The sequence below is a fragment of the Zootoca vivipara genome, chromosome 7 (assembly GCF_963506605.1).
Source record: "Zootoca vivipara chromosome 7, rZooViv1.1, whole genome shotgun sequence".
In the NCBI taxonomy this organism is placed as follows: Eukaryota; Metazoa; Chordata; class Lepidosauria; order Squamata; family Lacertidae; genus Zootoca; species Zootoca vivipara.
Window position 1 is genome coordinate 69,130,102 of NC_083282.1, and position 20,830 is coordinate 69,150,931.

The following is a 20,830-nucleotide window of genomic DNA, read 5'->3' on the forward strand; positions in this document are numbered from 1 at the left end:
TGGGCTCTGGAAGAGGAAAGTGGAGTTGGAGATACCAGAACAGGTAAGTTAGGGGAGAAGAAATTGAGTCAGCTACCAACCAACTACCCCCCCCCTCTAAACAACAAAGGCTCTCACACACCTTTGTTTCCCAAGCCTTCCTAAGGCTCTCTTCTTGGATGCTGAAAGGGGCCGTCTCTCGGAAATCAATCACCCGGCTCTCATTCTTCCTGATGTCATGGACCAGCATTACTCCTCCGCTGCAACAACAGAGTAATACCAGAGTGAAACACACATTGAAAATTGCTTCAGCAACTATGGGATGACTTCTTCCTAGGCTGTGCTCCAGTACAAACCATTGTTACAGCATCTTAAAGTAAGCACAATTTTAAGTGTTGGTGTCGACCTTTAAAGCCCTAAATGGCCTCGGCCCAGTATACCTGAAGGAGCGTCTTCACCCCCATCGTTCAGCCCGGACACTGAAGTCCAGCTCTGAGGGCTTTCTGGCAGTTCCCTCATTGTGAGAAGTGAAGCTACAGAGAGCCAGGCAGAGGGCCTTCTTGGTAGTGGTGCACCCCATCAGATGTCAAAGAGTTAAACAACTACATGACTTTCTGGAGACATCTGAAGGCAGTCCTGTATCAGGAAGTTTTTAATATCTGATGTTTTCTTGTATTTTTGCATTCTGTAATGGAAGCTGCCCACAGTGGCTGGGGCAACCCAGTCAGATGGGCAGAGTACAAACAAACAAACAAACAAACTGTTCCATCAGTACACTAAGCAGCTAAATAGTTCTGCTAGTGAAAGCCTTTAAGCAGTGCAATGGAACTTCCCCACTGCAAAGCACACATCTTTTAAAGCAGTTTTCATTAAAATGAGGAAAGAGATGGGGGGCAGAGAGAGATCTGGGTCCCAGCACAAAAGATCTGGGGTTCAGTCCCCTGGCTACCCTCTAGCAACACCCCTCTTAATCTGTTTGTTAATCCTTTGTAACGGGTATTAGCGACAAAAAAAAATTCAAGGACTTATTACACAGGTAAGTGGTGAGGAAGCCAACTATTAGGTGTGGGGAAACTTAGATCAATATTTTTAAAAGAAATAATGGAGAGGCTGTTTTGAATGCAACTGCACAAGTCACGTTAGGCAGTTTTGCAGAGAGAGGTACAAAAAGATTGTGTTTTATGCTCATGCCAAACAATTCAGATATCTTGTTTGCTGGGACCTGTTGGGTATAAACCTGGCAAAGGATAAAATCATTGGGTTGTAGCCGACAAGTTTTACTCAGTAGACCCATTTAAATTAATAGACCTAAGTTAGTCATGTTCATTAATTTCAGTGGGCCTACTCTGAGTAGGACTAGCCGCGGATGCAACCCATTCATTCAATCACAACATGATGTAGAAAGAAGCACTGTTGCTTTTTTAGAGGTTCTGTACCTTTAATAGGTGCAGGACAATATTACAGGATTTCCCAGTCTCTTCCTACTGAGAAGGCCCCCCCCTCTCTGTGCAGCTGGTGGTGTAAATCAGTGCCTTGGCCTTAGGGGCTTTGTGTTCATCAGCAAGTCCTTCACAAAACCAGGTGTGATGCCAGCATAGAATTGTAACCAAAGAACTTTGCCCTTCTGAACCATCCAGTTCCCTCCCTCCAGCAGTACATATTTGTGTTGTTACTAGTTGTATAACCAAGGCATAAATCAATGATGCAGACATCCATCTCCACACCCAGTCACCAAAACAAAATGCTAACTTTGTGCCCGGGCGTTGTCAACTCAAGTAGACAACTATTTGTTGTGTGCTCATTGCAGCCTGCTTTGCGTCAACTGTAGACCTGGGAAGTGACTTATCCCTGTCATTAATTTTAAAAGCTGTTTGTTGATACTGGACTCTGAAATCCAAGGACCTCTTGATATCTTTGGGCCAACTGGAATCAGATGAAACAAGTGTTTCTGCGAATAGGAAGTGCACTTCCCTTGTTGAGGAATCACCAGAGTTGGCCTGTATACTATAGCCAGAGGGCAGCAATTACAGTTCAGAGACTCTCATTTCCAGACCATCAACAAGGAGCCAAATTTCACCACCTGTTCTCCCATACCTTCCTATAGGAGACTCCTTTGCAAGCTGTCTTGGGGGGTCTCTTGAATGAAAAGTGGCATAGAAATAAAATGGAAAATCCATGCTTCACTGCTAAATCGGAATAAATGGCAAATGGGACTGTGGATGAGCTTAGTCTTTAAGACCCTCTTCCTTGCAATTGCTTTAATAGACTAACCCTGTTACCCCTCTGAATGTTGTTATACAGGTCAAGCTTTCATCAGAGTACCGTAACTGGGAAACATGCCTAACAAGCAATTCTCTACTTAAACTGTTGGTGTTTACCTGATACTTTAATCCCTATTTAAAACACAGCAACTCTATGCATTAAATCAGCCAGTACTTAACCTTCAACTAGCCTTAGCTTTGTGATAATTTTGGTTGCTGTTCTTTTTTTTTCCTTACTCCTGAGCATATGTTTTGATTAAGCAGCTTGGGTGGCAAACTAGGGTTTCCAGTTTCAACAATGGTTTTCTCAAATCCCATCTGATGGGCTGTTATTGAGTGTCTCTGTTTATGTAATATGCTCAAGAACTTCCTGGTGTTCTGGTTATCAAAACACTTGAAATCTCTCTTGCATAAAACCTCTTTAAAACAAACATTGTGATGGCTGAAAGGAGGCCACAGCTATGGGCAGAGGGCCAGGTGTTGAGGAGGTAAAGGTTGGTGAAATTTGCAGTTGAACCTGGCCTCTGGAGTGCAGAAACTCCCCTGGCTTAAATAAATGGCAGGGATGAGCAAACTGTATCATGTTCCAGAAGGACACATGCTTGTCTTTTGGAGGAAGATGCATGACAGTCCTTCTATGGTGCTGTGCCTTACTGACCTCCAAAGCCACCTTCAGATTCACAGAAATCTGTCTCTGATCTGCACAGCTTAGAATACCAATAAAAATCCTCCAGTGGAGATTATTTACTATATTATCATCCCAGGCCATTTTCCCAGGTGACATCCCAGGCCATTTTCCTAACCTCAACATACATAGGAAGCTTCTGCCCTATGATCTGTTAGAACAATGGGTTGATCCACACACTTTTTTTTACAGAGGCATAAAAGGTAAAGGTGGGACGCAGGTGGCACTGTGGGTTAAACCACAGAGCCTAGAGCTTGCCGATCAGAAGGTCGGCGGTTCGAATCCCTGTGACGGGGTGAGCTCCCGTTGCTCGGTCCCTGCTCCTGCCAACCTAGCAGTTCGAAAGCACGTCAAAGTGCAAGTAGATAAATAGGTACCGCTACAGAGGGAAGGTAAACGGTGTTTCCGTGTGCTGCTCTGGTTCGCCAGAAGTGGCTTTGTCGGTCACGACTGGACCTAATGGTCAGGGGTCCCTTTACCTTTAAAAGGTAAAGGGACCCCTGACTGTTAGGTCTAGTCACGGACGACTCTGTGGTTGCAGCGCTCATCTCGCTTTACTGGCCGAGGGAGCCAGCATACAGCTTCCGGGTCATATGGCTAGCATGACTAAGCCACTTCTGGTGAACTAGAGCAGCGCACGGAAACACCACTTACCTTCCTGCCAGAGTGGTAACTATTTGTCTACTTGCACTTTGACATGCTTTCGAACTGCTAGGTTGGCAGGAGCAGGGACTGACTAACGGGAGCTCACCCCATTGCGGGGATTCGAGCTGCTGACCTTTTGATCGGCAAGCCCTAGGCTCTGTGGTTTAGACCACAGTGCCACCTGTGCATACATAGGATCAAAGCAAAAAATAGGTTGCCTCCTTTCAGTATAGAGCAGGAATGAGAAATCTTTTCCAGCCAAGCAGCCACATTCCCTTCTGGACAACCTTCTAGGAGCCACATGTAAACGATAAGAAGAATCAAAGGCAAAACTGAGCAGAGCAACAGGTGTGCACTTTACCTTTGTACAGTAAATTAGTTTCTGTGCAAATTCAGACATTCCTCTCTATCCTTCATCTAGGCAAGCAAAGGCACTGTCAACATTCAAGGAACCATTCAAGCCAGGCAAAGACACTCAAGGAAGCTGCAGAGCAGGGGAGGGTATGTGGTGTGGCAAGAATCCTGAGGGCCACATAGAGTGACTTGGGGGCCACATTTGGTCCTCAGACCTGAAGTTTCCCACCCGTGTAGAGTGGCCAGAGGTCACTCCCAGCACTCATTTTCTTCGGCAGTAGAAAGCAAATAGTGAAAGGAACTGGCAGCTGCCATTGCCTTTTACTGGCCATTGGAAAAGGAATCGTGCTCCTTTTCCCCAGAGGACAATATAAACAACTGGGGGCATGAGGCCACACATTTCCTCATTTAAGACGGCGATGTGTGAACCAGCTCTTGAAGCTTGCATTAATTATCATTCATTAGAACAGTTTAAATGGCACAGTATCATTAGCATACAGTTATTTACACAACTTCTTTCCTCCGCAATCCACTGCAGAAGAGTCAGTCAAAACTTGCCACATGAGCCTGGATTTGCCATGTGCAATTCTTAAAACCAGCATGGACTTCCTCACCACCATCTCAGACAAATAAGGCCCGTGTGAGAACATCAAGACCGATATCACCATGGAGCATGCATTTGCAAAGGTCACTTCCCCAACAGTCATAGGAGTTTGCCCAGCAATAACTGATGAGGGCCAGGAGGCTTCCCATGGTGACACAACAGGATGACAAATGATAAGCAAAGGAGATTGTGGCGAACACCTACCCACCAATGCCGGCCGTGTGAGGGTTGATGATTCCTGAGCATAAGGCTGAGGTGATGGCTGCATCCACAGAGGAGCCTTGCTTGTTCAATACCTCGATCCCCAGTGCTGTGCAGCGAGCAGCATCGGTGACTACGGCACCTTGATGGAATATCTGTGGGAAGTCACATTATGAGACAAAAGCTTCATGTGCTGGGGACTAGGTAGGTCCAGAAAGCTCCAGGCTCTACCATGTATTTATGTTAAAGAAAGGTTGGGGCCCTCCAGATGTAGCTGGACACCAACTCCCATCAACCCAAACCAACATGGCCAATGATTAGAAAAGATGGTCATTATGGTCCTACAACAGCTCCCCTCCCCCCCAAAAATGTTTAGGGGTACTCTCATTTTCCTACTCATATTGAAATACTGCCCCTCAATGAGCCCAAACTTAGATTCACAAAATGTTTGGGGGTATGCGTCCCCCTGCGTCCCCCCAGAAAAAAACAACACTGCTGGAAGGCCACATGTTTTTGCACCTGCTTTAAAGCCCAAAGACAGCAACTTACTTAGGACTTTAGATTGTTTTCACAGGCAATGTTGTTGACTGCTTTTAATTTGTCATGAATCATTACTGAGGAATCATTCAAATAGAGGCTGTATGAAGCAGATGGGTCATTCAGGTCATATCATAAACAAGTCACTGGCAACATTTTTTGGCGGGGGGGGGGGGAGCTTGTCAGTTTTTCCACAAGAAGGGTAAATCCAGATTAAATGGAGAGAGAAAAATAGGGAATGGCATTCTGATGCAGCACGGATGCCACAATAACCACCTGTCTGGAAGCACCCCGGATATTAACTGAGATACAGGAAGTGAAAGAGGTTCTCTTTTGAACTGAATGCATGTTTTGAGCCATGAGGCTTCAGTGAGGAAAGAGAGCCAGTGTGGTGCAATGGATGTTAGACTATGATCAAAGAGACCAATCGTATAGTGAAGAGACCATAGCTCCGTTACAGAACACATTATTTGAATGCAGAAGGTCCAAATTCAGTCCCTAGCATCTCCAGAAGAAAGGATCAGGTGGTAAAGAACATGAAAGATCTCCACCAGGGACCTTGGAGACTTCCTGCCAGTCACTGGCCTAGACGGACAAATTGTCTGACCTGGTATAACGCAACTTCATCTGGTACTAGTTCAGCTCCCTTTTTATCCATGAAGCTCTCTAACTTTCCTTGGGCTAGTCATAAAGATGGGATAATAATATAGGTGAAAATGTTTCAGCTCTTGTACAAAAGTATTAGATGTTGCCTCTGCAGGAGCAGGAACAATAATGTTGCAGTGGGACTGATCCATCTTGGGTAGAATGTGCCCAGTTACATGTAGGGCTTATCCACACTTGCCTTTCCTCTATGCTTTCCAGGCATGGTCCACACTTTAAAGCTCTGTCCGACTGCCTTTTTTTTCTTGCCCCAGAGCTTTCCCCAAGAAAACACACTCTTTGCAGCTGAATTGAAGCAAACAGCAATCCGCGAAAAGCTGTTTGTCGTGCTTCAGCTTTAAAGGGTGGGTTTTCATGGGGAAAGCTCTGGGATGGGGAGAATACTTGAACACAGAGCTTTAAAGCACAGACCTGTGCCTAGAAAGAGCATGGCAAAAGGTAAGTGCGGATAAGCCCTTACATGCTTAGAGCAGCGCATGACAGAGAAAAACCTGCACTGGGAAAGTGAGGTTCTGATGTGCGGCTCACCCTTTGGCAAATGGTGCATTCAAAGTGCTTCATGCTCATGGTGAGTTCGCAACACTGAACACTGCTGGTAACTATAGTAACTATTACATTCACTATTATAAGCAAGTAGTTATGCAATCTGTAGTTGATCTCAAACTGGTACAGTAAGAGAAGTGTGGCAGTTCCCAACACAGCACTTTGAATCCCGCTGCTACATGCAACAATACATCATGATTAACTATAGCAAGCAAAATTAGAAGCTACCATTATTCGTGAAAGGCAGGTTCTTCCGACTTCAATGCAAGCTTCCCTATCAGGAGAAAAACAGTCTAATACCTCTTCTTACCTGTGGGTCTCCAAAGTAGATCTGCATGATTAAGGCCACCGTGACTCCTGTAGCAAACGTTAGGCAGGCGGTGATGATCACAGTCAGACCGTCCTGGCGACAGCTGCAGTCCCCAGAGAATGGGTCCTTGCTGGTCTCCCGGAGGGGTGAAACATCCTGGCTGCCCATTTCCGATGAAGATGAAGGCAGGCGCTGAAGGCGGGCTGATTTTAAGAAGGAATCTGGATCTTCATTCACAAAGGAGAGAAAAGCGACGGACACAGGGGTGAGATGCTGAAAAACACTAACTCAGAATCAAAACCATACACAAAGACACTCACGGAATACCTGTTCCTGCTCCAATGGTATTGTTTTTCTGCTCAGCCTGAGCATTCAGAAAGTTTTCTGGCTCTGGTTCCACTATTGTGGGATCACGTTACACATACTTCCCTTTAACTCTTGGAAGTTTAATGGCAGTACACCCTGGAGACGACCAGTTTACCCATGCAGCTATGACTCATGGTCATTACTTCCACCCCACTTGTCATGCCTCCTTATGGTACTGGGAGGGTCTAGTTAGCATCAGGAAATAATAATAATTCAATAGTAGTAGCTGCAGTGGTGCCATTTCCCATTTCATTAAGGAGACACGGTATTCTCCACAAAATTTAAATTACTGGTCTTTAATATTTACAAGATTAAACTGCGAGGAAGCACTTTGTATGAAGAACATTTGTCTTGGTACCTCATAATAATTATTAGCAATGTTATCAATGCAAGAACGCTGGGGGTCACACAGCAGTTTGGAGTGGATTTGATGCAACCCATGTGTGTATGTTTTTTACATCATCCGCATAACACCGTCTTCATCCAAATGGCAAACCAAACTCCCCACCCCATTTAATCCAATTTTTCAAATTTGTGGATAATCCAGTAAGGAGAAAGATCCAACATAATGTTATGGGTTAGCGGGAAAACAGAGATCCCGCAGATCTCTGGGTGCCAGATTTCTAGAGTCTTGTGTGCTTGGCTGAGCTTATTTTTCTTCCAGACAGGAGCAGAGACAGATGATGGCCCTGCCATTAAGGCATCTGCAAGACCAAAAAACCCTATAGGTAACCAAGGGGGTGGTTGCCACATAACTTGGGTGTGGTGTCACACAGGAAAATTACCACCTTTTAAAACTAGGCTTGGGGGAAGGGAAGGAGTTGCTTGGCAAGAGGTTTTCTGGGAAGGAGAAGCAGGAAATAAGTCCATGTGGGGCCTAAAGGTCAGAACCATCTTGGCAGGCTGGCTGAAGGCAGGATGGGACCGAGACAGAGAGGTCTTGGAATCTGATGCTACGCTGCTGGGTGGATAAAGCCTTCCTTGAGATGCAATTCTCTGAACTCTTTCCAAAGTAGAGCAGGTGTCAATGTGTGTACAATAAACCATATTTCTTAGAAAACACACACATAACAGTCTCTGCTGCGCCTTGACTCCCAGCAGAATCACCAACCCTAGGTGAGCACCTGGAACCCCCTGGAATCCTGCTACCGCTTGGAGAGATTTGGGCCGGCATGCAACCTTGGTAATAAAAAATTATGTGTGGATACACGGAAGTACATTATGTACTTCCTTAGAAATACACAGAGGTGTTTACGGCAGGCTCTGATGTTATTGCTCAAAGCTCTTCCCTCCAGAGGGAGTGGCAAAAAGGGTTGGGGTTTTTGTTTTTTAAAACATGCATGACAATGTTTCGCTGCTGTCTATTGCCACACACCATTTCTTCCGTTTCCTGGTCTCCTGAGCACAACGTGGCCCTTGTGCTTCCATCAGCCCAAAGGAAAGAATGCAGCATGCCTATTTACACTGTCTATTGCTAAAAACCTCTCTCTGAAAGGCAACTCTTCCCACCTTGCCTTGGCTGTGTGTGCGAAACATAATGCTTCTATTCTTCTCTAAGCCACACCACAGATTTCTGTGTTGGGTGGAGTGGGGAGGTCTGGAGATCAAAGGCACCAATGTCTACACCTGCCTTAGAAATACACAGAGGTGTTTACGGCAGGCTCTGATGTTATTGCTCAAAGCTCTTCCCTCCAGAGGGAGTGGCAAAAAGGAATTGCAAATCAGCTCGTGAGATGGGTGATGGCAAAGATGTGAAGCCATGGAAGAAGCAGTCCTTCCATCGATCCACAGAGTGCTCCGGTCCCTGTCCATTCAAGACACTGTCCACAGGTCTGAGGCTCTTCCCTTCAGAGAGGAGGAGGCAGAAGGAGCTACAGATCAGCACTGGATAGCTCAGTTCTTTAGAGTCTAGTGCTAATAACGCCAACGTTGCAGGCTCAATCCATGTCTGGGACAGCTGTATATTCCTGCATTGCAGAAGGTTGGACTAGATTGTCGTCAGGGTCCCATCCAACTCTACAACTCTATGATTCTATAGATACAAAGACAGCAACAACCACAGAAGCATCCCATTTGGTGATCAGCATAGTATTTTGGTCCTTGTCAGTTGATGGTTGCCTCCAACTTTTTCAGTAAAGAAAGTGACAGGAAAATTGCACAGGCTTCTGTTAGATGGACCTGTAAGCTGAATCCGGTCCTTTGTTACATGTCCCATTTATAATCACATAAAGTCCATAATACAGGGAGATTATTTTGGAAGGTCCTTTTGGGGGGGGGGGGTCAGACAGCACAAACAAAATGGCGGGCTCATTCTTGTAACCAAATAACTACTACTACTACTACTACTACTACTTATTATTACTATTAAAACATTTAATGAAATGCTTTCCCATTGAGGTATAGATGCTCTTTATCACAGCCTACAGAAACTCAGCCTGTGTTTCTTACATGGCTATGCGCTCGCCCACACTTCCTCTTCTCCCACTGCTTTCCCCTAGGAAAACTGTTGATGGAAATTGGTTCCAATTCAGCAGTAAACAGTGGGTTTTCCCAGGGAAAGTGGTGGGACAAATGAAAATCCTCTCAGACCCCCCACCCCATGCTTTCTAGGCATAGGGCAAGTGGAAATGTGGACACACCCTAAGAAACACAAAGATTGTTGACAACCATGTGGAATGGAGAACTAAAACCCATTTTGGTGGACTGGAAATTTCCTTATCCTACATCATTACCTAGCAGCAAAGAGTATAGAAAGTTCGGCATGTGTTAGGAAGACATCTGTGCTTCACAGAATGGGAATTTGTGGGCATGCAATGTGTCTGTGCACCTGCTTCCATGCTCTCAGTTTGGCTCTTTTTCAGAAGCATGGGAAATCACCCGTGGGAAAAGCCAAATGCCATTTATTCCCAGTTAATCTCATGCTAACACCACTGAAGTGGTTTGGGACTAAAGAAGACAGTCTTCTAAACTCTTAGCTTGAACCTTGTAAGTCCTGACGCTATATCTTCATGCAAAATATAGCAAATTTAGGCAATTTACTGCCTCGGGATATTATGCTACTCCCCATTTACACCGAGATTATGTTCTGAGGTGCTGTGTGCATGAGTGGGATGCACATAAACCCACCCCACCCCATTCTGCCCCTGTCTTGCTCACCTGCAGTGCTGAAAATGGTGCACTTTTCAGCAGTTGCATGCAAATGGGGAGGTGCCAGTACTTTTTGGGCACAAAGAAAGGACCCCGAAGTGGTGATCAGCAAATTAATACCAAATAACTAAATAATAAAAGTACAATAAGTAATTCAAAACAATATTAAACTACAAAGCACCCACCAATCACATTGGATATATTCATGCTCTTGCCACAGATTCAACTTGCCAGCATTGCACCTCTCACTTGGAAGCCAAGTTAACTCCTATCCTCCCGCCAGCTGCTCCAATCTTTCATCAAGGAGCAAGCACACCCAATTACCTGTGAGGAGCACCTTCCGCTTTGTCATGCTCCAAAAGAAAGACTCAAAGGGATTATCTCCCCCTTGACGTGTCTTCCCCTTCAGGACCACCCTACCAGGGCTGGCTACTGGCAGTGACCCATCATCAATGACAGCCGCAATAGAAATAGGCTCTCTGCTCCCCACCCCCCAACGAACCAGCTGTGTTCTTCATGGGCTAGATGGCCATGCCTTCTGGCTCCTCCAATATGCTATTTTCCAGATACAGGGGGAAAGAGGCCACATCTTAGCCAGCAGCAGTTTTACAACTTCTACCTGCCTCCTCCTGCTGTGATTGTCCTAGCTTAGATGGCTTTTACAAAGGGCTTAGGCAAAAGCTTCTGTGGAATTGCTGTATCAATACTGATCGCCGAAGAATTGATGCTTTTGAATTATGGCGCTGGAGGAGACTCTTGAGAGTCCCATGGACTGCAAGAAGATCAAACCTATCCATTCTTAAGGAAATCAGCCCTGAGTGTTCACTGGAAGGACAGATCGTGAAGCTGAGGCTCCAATACTTTGGCCACCTCATGAGAAGAGAAGAATCCTTGGAAAAGACCCTGATGTTGGAAAGATTGAGGGCACTAGGAGAAGGGGACGACAGAGGACGAGATGGTTGGACAGTGTCCTCGAAGCTACGAACATGAGTTTGACCAAACTGCGGGAGGCAGTGCAAGACAGGAGTGCCTGGCGTACTATGGTCCATGGGGACACGAAGAGTCGGACACGACTACACGACTAAACAACAACAACAACAACAACAACAAGGTAGCCGTGTTGAGAGGATAATGCTGAAAGCCAGTTTGAGATCAAAGAACAAGAAGTGGATATTGTAAAAACTGAGTTGGATTACAAAAAATATGACCTGGAGGAAGTACAACAAGGACTTGGAAAGAAAAAAGACAGCTGCAAAGAGCAACAAAATGAAGTAAAGACTCAAGAAAAGAAGACCCCTGGAGGGACTGAAATTTGGGGATGTGTAACTGAGGGAAAGGAAAGGCAGAAAGAGGGGGGGGCAGAGGACTGGATTGGGAAATGGGAAAGATGTGGGGTGGGATAAAAAAAATTTAGTTAAGAGATATTTAGGCTGAATGAATAACGGTTTCTGAAATCTTGGCTTGTTAAAGGAAATGCTGATCCGATTGGGGGAAAGGTACCGGGGGGGGGCGAGTAAAAGTAAAATGTTAAGTTTTAGATTAGAAAAAGGAGTAGATAGAAAAATTGGAGTTTTCTGGAGGGAGAGAAGAATGGCTGGGGAAAGGAATTTTAGATTTGTATTAAATGTTTATGTTTTGTTAGGTGCCTGGGCAGAGGGCCACCTTTCTTCCTTTCCCTACTTGGAAGCACCTGGTGGCAGGGGGTGCTCTGAGGGGGAAGGAGGGGGTGGAGGGAAACCCAGACACAAAAATGGATCTCCTTTGGAAGGCCTCACCTCATGGATGCACCTCGTGGCAGGAGGTGACCCGTGGGGAGGGGGCATGAAAAAGGAGGAGGATAATGTGAATATCTAAAGGAAAAGATTTTAATTATGAATAGAAAATCCGCCATAATTATGTTAAAAAAATTAAGAAGACCAGGAAGAAGAGATCTGAGGAACCCATAAGTACAATGTCAAGTTATAAGAATTGGTAAAAATCTTTTGTTTGTTTTATATGTGTGTGTTCAAGGAATAGCTGGGGGAAATCCAAACCAGGCTACTCTTCCGCACCTGGCCTCCTGGTGGCAGGGAGGGCTGGGGGTGGAGGAGTGGGGGGGAGGACGAACTTAGCCTTAAATGGACCCCTTCGGCTCTCAACGCCTACTGGTCCTACTGGTGGCAGAAGTGGACTGGTGGGGGAAGGGAGGATGGAGGGACAGAAAATATATATAATGTTATGTTTTGTTTGTGTTTATATAAAAAACTAATAAAAAATATTATAAAAACAACAACAAGGTAGCCGTGTTGGTCTGCCATAGTTGAAACAAAATTTTAAAAATCCTTCCAGTAGCACCTTAAAGGTAAAGGGACCCCTGACCATTGGGTCCAGTCGTGACCGACTCTGGGGTTGCGGCGCTCATCTCGCGTTATTGGCCGAGGGAGCCGGCGTACAGCTTCCAGGTCATGTGGCCAGCATGACAAAGCCGCTTCTGGCGAACCAGAGCAGCACATGGAAACGGAAAGTTTGTCATAAGTTAGTTGGTCTCTAAGGTGCTGCTGGAACGATTTTTTAATATTTTGTTTCCACTGTTTTATAGAATGCATTGGTGTTACACAATAGGGGGCAGGAAGAAAGTGAAATGAATGTTGCATGCAAGTGTATTTCAATGTAACAGTGATATACTTTTACTCTGTTCTCTTGACAGCCCCTGCTTGACACCACAACTATCATCACTACAAAGAACGCAAACAGCCCGAAGTTGAGCATTTTTACTTCCTTTAATTTATATTAAGGACATGGTTTACTCTCTCCAACTGAAATCAAGGGGGGCTAAAACTGCTTTGCTTTGGCAGGATAATTCTACTGTGGATCATATTACAGAAATAATATTACACATTAAAACAGCTTCACACTGTAATGGAAATAGACAACGGTGTTAATTATGTCACCAAAAAACAACGCTCTCATTTCAAGCAATAGTTTGATGCTTGAATATGGGTTTATCTACAAGAAATTTATATACATACTGTACGATGTGTACACACACGATTTCTTTTGAGCCTTAAATAATCAAATGCCATTTGTGTGCCACAATTTACTCTTGGGAAATCAAGTAAGCTGTGTCCTAAAGGTATGTCTGTAAATTAAGTGAATTGTTATACAATGCATCCCTTGCTTATGAATGGGCATAACCAAATTGTGACTTCCCCCCCCAAGCTGTGAAGAGGTAGCAACCAGCCCAGCATGCTGTAGCAGTTGGTGTGATGGGATGGGACTTCACACCTGACCTCTGGTTAGTTGCATTGCTGCTACTTACTAGGAGACAGAGGGGGAGTTGGTGGCAAGGTCAGCACGGTGCAAACGTACTGGCAGAAGTACCAGATTGACTCTGTTAATGCATTTGCACCAGTCCAACCTCACTGCTGCCCTGACTTCCTCCCCTGTAAGCAGCAACGTAATCAAACACAGGTCAGGTAAGTAGCAGCAGTCCACCACACTGTTCACTACTGCTAAGAAGTAGTCACTTTCTCTGAGGGTTCAATCCTACACACACTTACCTGGGAATAAATGCCACTGAACTCAATGGGATTACACAATTAATATGTAATATGTAATCGGCCATGGGATTACACAATTAATATGTTACGTTGTTTGGTCCATGACATCCACTGCTGGCAGCCTGAAAACGTATTCCTAAATCTCCTATGTGCTTGGGGTGAGGGCTTAACATCCAAACCAGTAATATATACTGTATATCCTATTGCCCTAAATTTCCTCTTTGTATGTAAAACTTTTCACTCCAGTTGAGGGGTGTGAACGAGCTGCTCCTGCCAAACAGGTCATCAGGATACTGTCAGCTGACAGTGCTGAGCAGGTGTTCCTCTCCCTGCCCACTGAGTCAGGGAGAAGAGTGCCATCTCATCCCTCCAATCAGTATAATACAGGAAACTCTGTCCCACCCCTTGCGATGGCCACCAGTGCAGGCAAGTAATGGAATCAACCCTGTTTCCTCCCAAATCATACTTATTTGCTTATTTCAAAATAACTATCAGCAAGAGACATTATGGTATAAGTGAAACACACCTAATTCTGCTAAAGATTTATGTTTCCCTTCTGTTAAAAAGGGGGTTGTATTCAACTACAGTGGTACGTCTACTTACGGATAACTCTACTTACGAATGTTTCTACTTACGAATGGAGCTCCGTCCGCCATCTTGGATGTGGTTTAGATAGGATTTTTTCTACTTACGAATTTTTAGATAGGGTTGCTTCTACTTACGATTTTTTTCTCCCAATGCATTCCTAATGGGATTTGATTTACAAATGTGTGTTCGGAACGCATTAAATTTGTAAGTAGAGGTACCACTGTACTACTAAGAGCAGACCCACTAAAATTAATGGACCTAAGTTAGGAATGGCCATTAATTTGAATGGGTCTACTCTGAGTTAGTTGAACACACCCCAAATATTCTGCTTAATAAAAATACAGTGGTACCTCTGGTTAAGAACTTAATTAGTTCCGGAGGTCCGTTCTTAACCTGAAACTGTTCTCAACCTGAAGCACCACTTTAGCTAATGGGGCCTCCTGCTGCTGCCGCGCCGCCGCAGCATGATTTCTGTTCTCATCCTGAAGCAAAGTTCTTAACCTGAGGTACTATTTCTGGGTTAGCGGAGTCTGTAACCTGAAGCATTTGTAACCCGAGGTACCACTGTATATGGTAACTCATACTCAAACTAATCTTTCTATGTATCCTTGGGGAAAACAACTTCCAACTGCATTTCATTTATAACAGAAGATAACATTTACTGCTTACATCCCCTCCTTCTCAATACAAAACAAATGCCCGAGAATGTGTTTTGATGGCCCACTGCATGGCAATCAATTGTTAGTGATACAAAATAGTATCACCATGCTGTTGGTGTAGCAGAAAATGTAGAAGTTATATTGTACACTGCAACTTCATGGCCAATACTTGCAACTTTGTTGACATACACGTGTATGTATATGTGTGTTTGTGTGTGCGTATATAACATTAATATATGAATGTTGCTGAATTACAATGCCTATAACCCCCGCCCTCTGCCCACACTTTCTGGAGCTAATAGGATTTGTAGTTCAGCAACATCTGGAGAACCAAAACACACATAAACTGTGATAAAAGGTATATCTGGTATTTCCTGCTTGGAGGCTACCATTGGCAGGGAAGTTCAATGTCTGGCAGCATATTTAAACATGCATAAGGGAGACAAAAAATGAGGACTAGATCCCAGCAGAGAAATAAAATATAGATCAACACAAATGCAACTTTGTCTATGAAATATAATTATTACTGAGATAAATTATGTTGAGGAGCTTTGAACATTTGAAATGCACAATATGAGCAAAAAAGTATTACAATGAATAACTAATGTAGTGAAATGCAAAGGTTTTGTGGGCATAGATCATTTTATTAATACAGGTGAAACTCGGAAAATTAGAATATCGCCGAAAAGTGCATTTATTTCAGTAATGCAACTTAAAAGGTGAAACCAATATATGAGATAGATGCATGACATGCAAAGCAAAATATGTCAAGCTTTTATTTGTTGTAATTGTAATTATTTGTCATTGGGTGGGTCAATTATAAATGGAATGTAATTAAAGAAATGGAATAGTGATGTTTATTTTTGTAACTGTTTTATTACTGTGGAATTTCCAAAAGAAAGCATTTGTAAAAATTAAAAGAAAAAGAAAAAATAACAAGTTGCATTACTGAAATAAATGCACTTTTCGACGATATTCTAATTTTCCGAGTTTCACCTGGATTTATGCAGGGGGACAAAAATAGCCCAAATATTTAATTAAAGCTTCTTCTTTTTTGTGCACTTGTTGTATTTTCATGCCAGCTACTAGTTTTGAGAGCTTGGAAGAACCCATCATGTAAAAGTGTCATGCTGGACCCAGAAATCTGTAAAGATACTGGCATTGGATACCAGTTAGGAGAATCAATAGTTTGATACATTGACAAACAATGAAACAAACTTCAAATGAGGAAACACTCAGGATTCTAACCAATAGATACATATGCATCTGAAAAGAGAATCAATAAATGATTGACATATAATTATGGGGGTGCCAAACTGAAACGTTTATTTAGCTTTTGCAAATTTCAGAAGCTTGGAGTGAGCGGACCAAATGGAAATGAAAAATACAAAAACACAAGAGTGGTGGTGAGTCAGGATGGGACAATGAAATAAAAGTGAAGCACTTCTTTTACATATCGGTTTCAGTGTCCTGAATCTTCCAAGAGATCCCTCATATGCTACAAAGGAGGGGGGGAAACCTGCTGCTCCCCCCTGCTTCTATTTTAAAGTGGAGATCAATAATTTTGTCTAGTAATGCAAGACCTGTAAACTCCAGAAGAGTATTAGACTCCCAAGTCTCATTCAAGGAAAAATTTGTATGTCTCACTTTCCACATTATGGTAGAGGTAGAGAAAGAAAAGCGTATGGTTCATGCTTTTGCTTTTACTACTTCATTGTTACACATGAAGCAACTCATAGCGAAAGGGAGTGTAGAAAACATCAAAATACTTATCTGAACTACTGGGGATCTGTATCAGAACCAATGAGTTCTGTTGATTTACCTCAGCATGTTTTAGACGGCATGTCTCTATAGATTCATATCAATATATTGGCTTTTTCATTCATTTTTAACCTGTTTTGAATCCTCTAACAGAGTCCCAACTGAGGATTTCTCACAATGTGATGAGTCCATAAGTTCATTGCAGGAGGATGTACGGAATTACATATCTGATACCTGTTAGGTCATTCAAAAATCTGGTTACAAAAAATATGCCAAGTATGGATCTTTCTTGCTTTCCTCTTGTGAGTTATCACCAGTATCTGAGATTCACAGTAGTTATCTCTGTAACATGGAGGTTCTATTTGGCTATTCTGGCCTATCCACTATAAGTCTGTTTAAACCCTTTTAGAAAGCAATATAAGCTGATGGCAGTGAACTGCAAATGTAACAGCACACTGAATGAAGTACTTCCGTTTGTCAGTCCTAAAGCTCCTGCCAATCAGTTTCAATGGGTGGCTCAGAGAGCTCCAATTATGAGACGGGGACAGCAACCAGAAACTCTACTTTGCACATTGTCCCTCTACAATCGCATTGCAAGAACCAGTGGAATCTGCATTTAAGTTGGATAGGTCTTGGCTACCTCTGCCAAATTTCATCTGGCTTTTGCAGTGCAGATCTGATACAAAAATAGTAAAAGTCTCCAAGGGCAGTCTTAATGCTTGCCAATAGCTGGTGAGAGAACAGAAAACTCTGCCCTTGCTATATTTTCCAATATCTTCACAGAGAGAAAGGGAAGGAGACCTCTGTCCCCAATCCCTCCCTATTTTTCAGGCATTACAGAACAAAAGGATGCCACATAAAGTCTCGACACTATGTAGGATGGGAGTGACTAGGCTCGGTAATTAACTTGGCAGTACTGTGAAAATCAACATTTTGGGGAAAGCTCATCCTGCCACCCCCACCAAAAGGGGCGGAGGTAAAACCATAAGATGCTGATTTGGAGCTTTCAGAGGAGGTGGGAGAGTTGGGAAGATAATGAGGATGGAGGAGGCTGCTTTAGCACAAAAGGGTATTCTGTGGAGCAGCAAACACAGGGTGGGCTGCAAGATCTGGAGGGGCGGAGGACTGGAGAGCCACTCACTTTATTGCCCCAATAGGGGAAAGTAGCACGGCAGAAAAGGGAGAGGAAATTAAATGGGAGATGGGGATGAGAAAGGTGGAGAGCGACAAAGACAGGTGGAAGGGAAACGGCAGGGATGTGCAAGGAGCCGGTACCCAGGCAGGGGAGGGTTGCTCACGCAGCACCATCCCCCGCTATGGGTGGGTGGGGAGAGGAGGCTGAGGAGTCAAATTTGGCTGCAGAGAAGTGGGGTCCCGATCCCCGGGGGCCGCTGGGCTGGGACGTTCAGAGGAGGCGAGGGATGGCTGCTGCGCCATCCAAATGGTGGTGCCAAATGCTTCTGGGGAAGGGGGGGAGGAGGAAGGGATGGCGCAGGAGGGGGGCGAGATGCGGGAAGATGCTTGCTTAGGACTTGTGGACGAAGGCTGGAGGCAGCGCAGGTGGATGGGAGGATGGAGCATGGAGTCATGGGCTGGTCGGATGGAGGGTGCAGGTAGGAGGCAGGCAGGCAGGCAGGCGGCGCGGCCTCTCGGCTCCCGCTCTCACCCGTGTCCTGCTCGGCCAGGAACGCGTCTTCCTCCTTCCTGGAGCGCAGGCAGCTCTCGGGGGCGCCGCCGCCGCCGCCTGGCTCCTCCTCGGGCAAGCGGGGAAAGCTGGTGATGCTCATGTAGTCGACGGGCGAGTAGGCGCCCAGGCTGCTCTGCTGACTCGCCTCCTTCTCCGAGGCACCAGCCGCAGACGACGCTGCAGACGCGGAGGCTGCTGATGCCGCCGCCATGCTGCCTGCCTGCTTGCCTGCGCCTCCCGGGCCGGGCAGCCGCCGCCTCCGAGCCAAGGACCCCGTTCCGGAAGTGGCGGAAGGGAACCCGAGAGGGAGGAGGAGGAGGAGGAGGAGGGCGGGGCTTGGGGCCCAGGGACCGCCCACCTGAGCCAGGCGGACCGTCGCCCTGATGGCTGGTTTTCTCTTTTCTATGCCGTTTAATACCGTAGATTGAAGAATATCTCCAAGTACCGGTAGTGTACAGGAAACCGAAGCAACAACAGGCAACTTGAGCCAAATATTGCGAAAACGCGCAGTTGCATATAAAAATGAGGCATTAATACAAAATAATTTATCTATAATCTAATCTATATCTGTCTATCTGTCCACACACACACACACACACACAAGCCTCGCATAGAATGGGCCCCTTCCCAAGAAAAGCGGGTAAAACAAGTTTTGGTGAGCACAGGTGTGGCAAAGACCATAATTACAGGTGCAGGGATGCTGATACTGATGGTTAAGAAAGATTTTTATACCACTCAGTCATTACATTATTCTCAAATATACAGCTTTTTTTAAGGACAAGTAGAGCATACAGAAGATGATCAACCGCAAAACACAGAATAAAATTAGTAAAACGTTTAAAACAGGCATAGATAACTAAATTATATTTGCATTATTTAATAACATGTTAAGCCCACCTGTCATCAACAAGCAGACCCAAGGTAGGGGTAAAATAAAAATAAGATAAAAAATCATACATTTCCATCAAATCATAGGAGAGAAATCATTTTATTTTATTTTGATAAATGTATTTGGATCGGAGTGCTTCAGAATGAAGGGTTTCGTTCATGCTATATAAATTACTGTACATATACTGTGACTGCAGAGCCGGCCCTACCAGCAGGCAGAGTGAGACCACCATCTCAGGCCATAGGTACTGGGTGGTGTGTGTGAGGGGGGTGGCGGCAACATGTTAGAGGACAGAGCTGCATATACCATGCAGCCTGCCCTGTGCCCATCCTCAGGGATACCACTTGCTGAAAACCACAGGTGGGGCAAGTTGTGTTCATGTCCTACTTGCAAGCTTCCCACTGGCACCTTATTGGCCACTGTGAGAGCAGGATGCTGGACTAGGTGGGCCATTGGCCAGATCAATCAGGCTCTTATTATGCTCTTATGTTCTTATTAGCACTGTAATTGAGAATGTGCGCCCCATCCATCACTAATGACACAATAGTGTATCCCCATGGACCGGGTGAACTGAAATGTTTCAAGGAAAGCTTTTTAAGTATACTGTAATGGGCTGCCTACACAAGTAGCAGTTATATGGCAGAATTGTTCCTGGATTGTACCACTTTGAACTGCAGATGGGGGTGAGGAACTATCACATATCCGAGTGCTTCCCGGTTTTTAAAGGGTTACTTGACTGCTCCTGCTTGGGTCCTATATCTAGTCAAAACAGTTCTTTAACTTCATTGATCAATTAATTAACTATAGAACAAAAAGAACTGCATGTCCCCACTGGTTCCCCCTAATACTAAACAAGTAGACAATAAAACAGTTCTGAGGTATTAATCATATAATTACAAACATAGATGGGTTGATGTGTTATAAGAAAAATAATCTGGATTCTAGGTTTCTGTCACAGAAACTTTGGAGCATTTTCAAATGTAGGCACTTAAAATGCATTTGATATTTTGTAAAGTGCACAATATTTGTTTGTTTGTTTGTTTACATTTACTAGCTTGCCCTATCTCAGAGGCAGGATGAAATGGATTTAAAATATGCATCTTAGCTGCCAAATTAAAACCAGCTAATGCAATGTCAAAAGGTAAAATTCCACACCAACTTAATGCCAGGCCTTAACTGCTTGCCCAATTAAAGGTTTTCCTTTTTTTAAAGGGCAACAACAAATGCCCCTGAATTTATTCTATAAGTTCTCCCAACTCTCTGGAGCACATTTGGGGAGAGTGTGAGGTACACATAGGGGGAGGAGAGTGGGAAAAACTTGTTGTACTAGCAGGAATCCTTGTGCTAATGGGATGCAGGCCCTCCAGATGTTTGGGACTACAATTCCCATCATCCCTAGCTAACAGGACCAG

General features: G+C 44.4%; 1 protein-coding gene across 3 annotated transcripts in view; it reads right to left on the bottom strand.

Moving 5' to 3' along the window:
- Positions 1-18,797, bottom strand: part of GGT7 (gamma-glutamyltransferase 7) — a 44,648-nt gene extending 25,851 nt beyond the window's left edge. The window contains exons 1-4 of one of the 3 annotated variants that reach the window (XM_035122695.2): positions 18,509-18,797; positions 6,783-7,009; positions 4,733-4,884; positions 122-239 (exon numbers count right to left, since the gene is read on the bottom strand). In XM_035122695.2, the coding sequence (XP_034978586.2) occupies positions 122-239; positions 4,733-4,884; positions 6,783-7,009; positions 18,509-18,740 (729 nt within the window). In that variant the 5' untranslated portion in view covers positions 18,741-18,797. Of the gene's footprint in view, positions 1-121; positions 240-4,732; positions 4,885-6,782; positions 7,010-7,102; positions 7,221-18,508 lie in introns of those variants that run through there. The other 2 variants (XM_060277254.1, XM_060277255.1) reach the window with 2 other exon arrangements.
- Between the last annotated feature and the right edge of the window lie 2,033 nt (positions 18,798-20,830).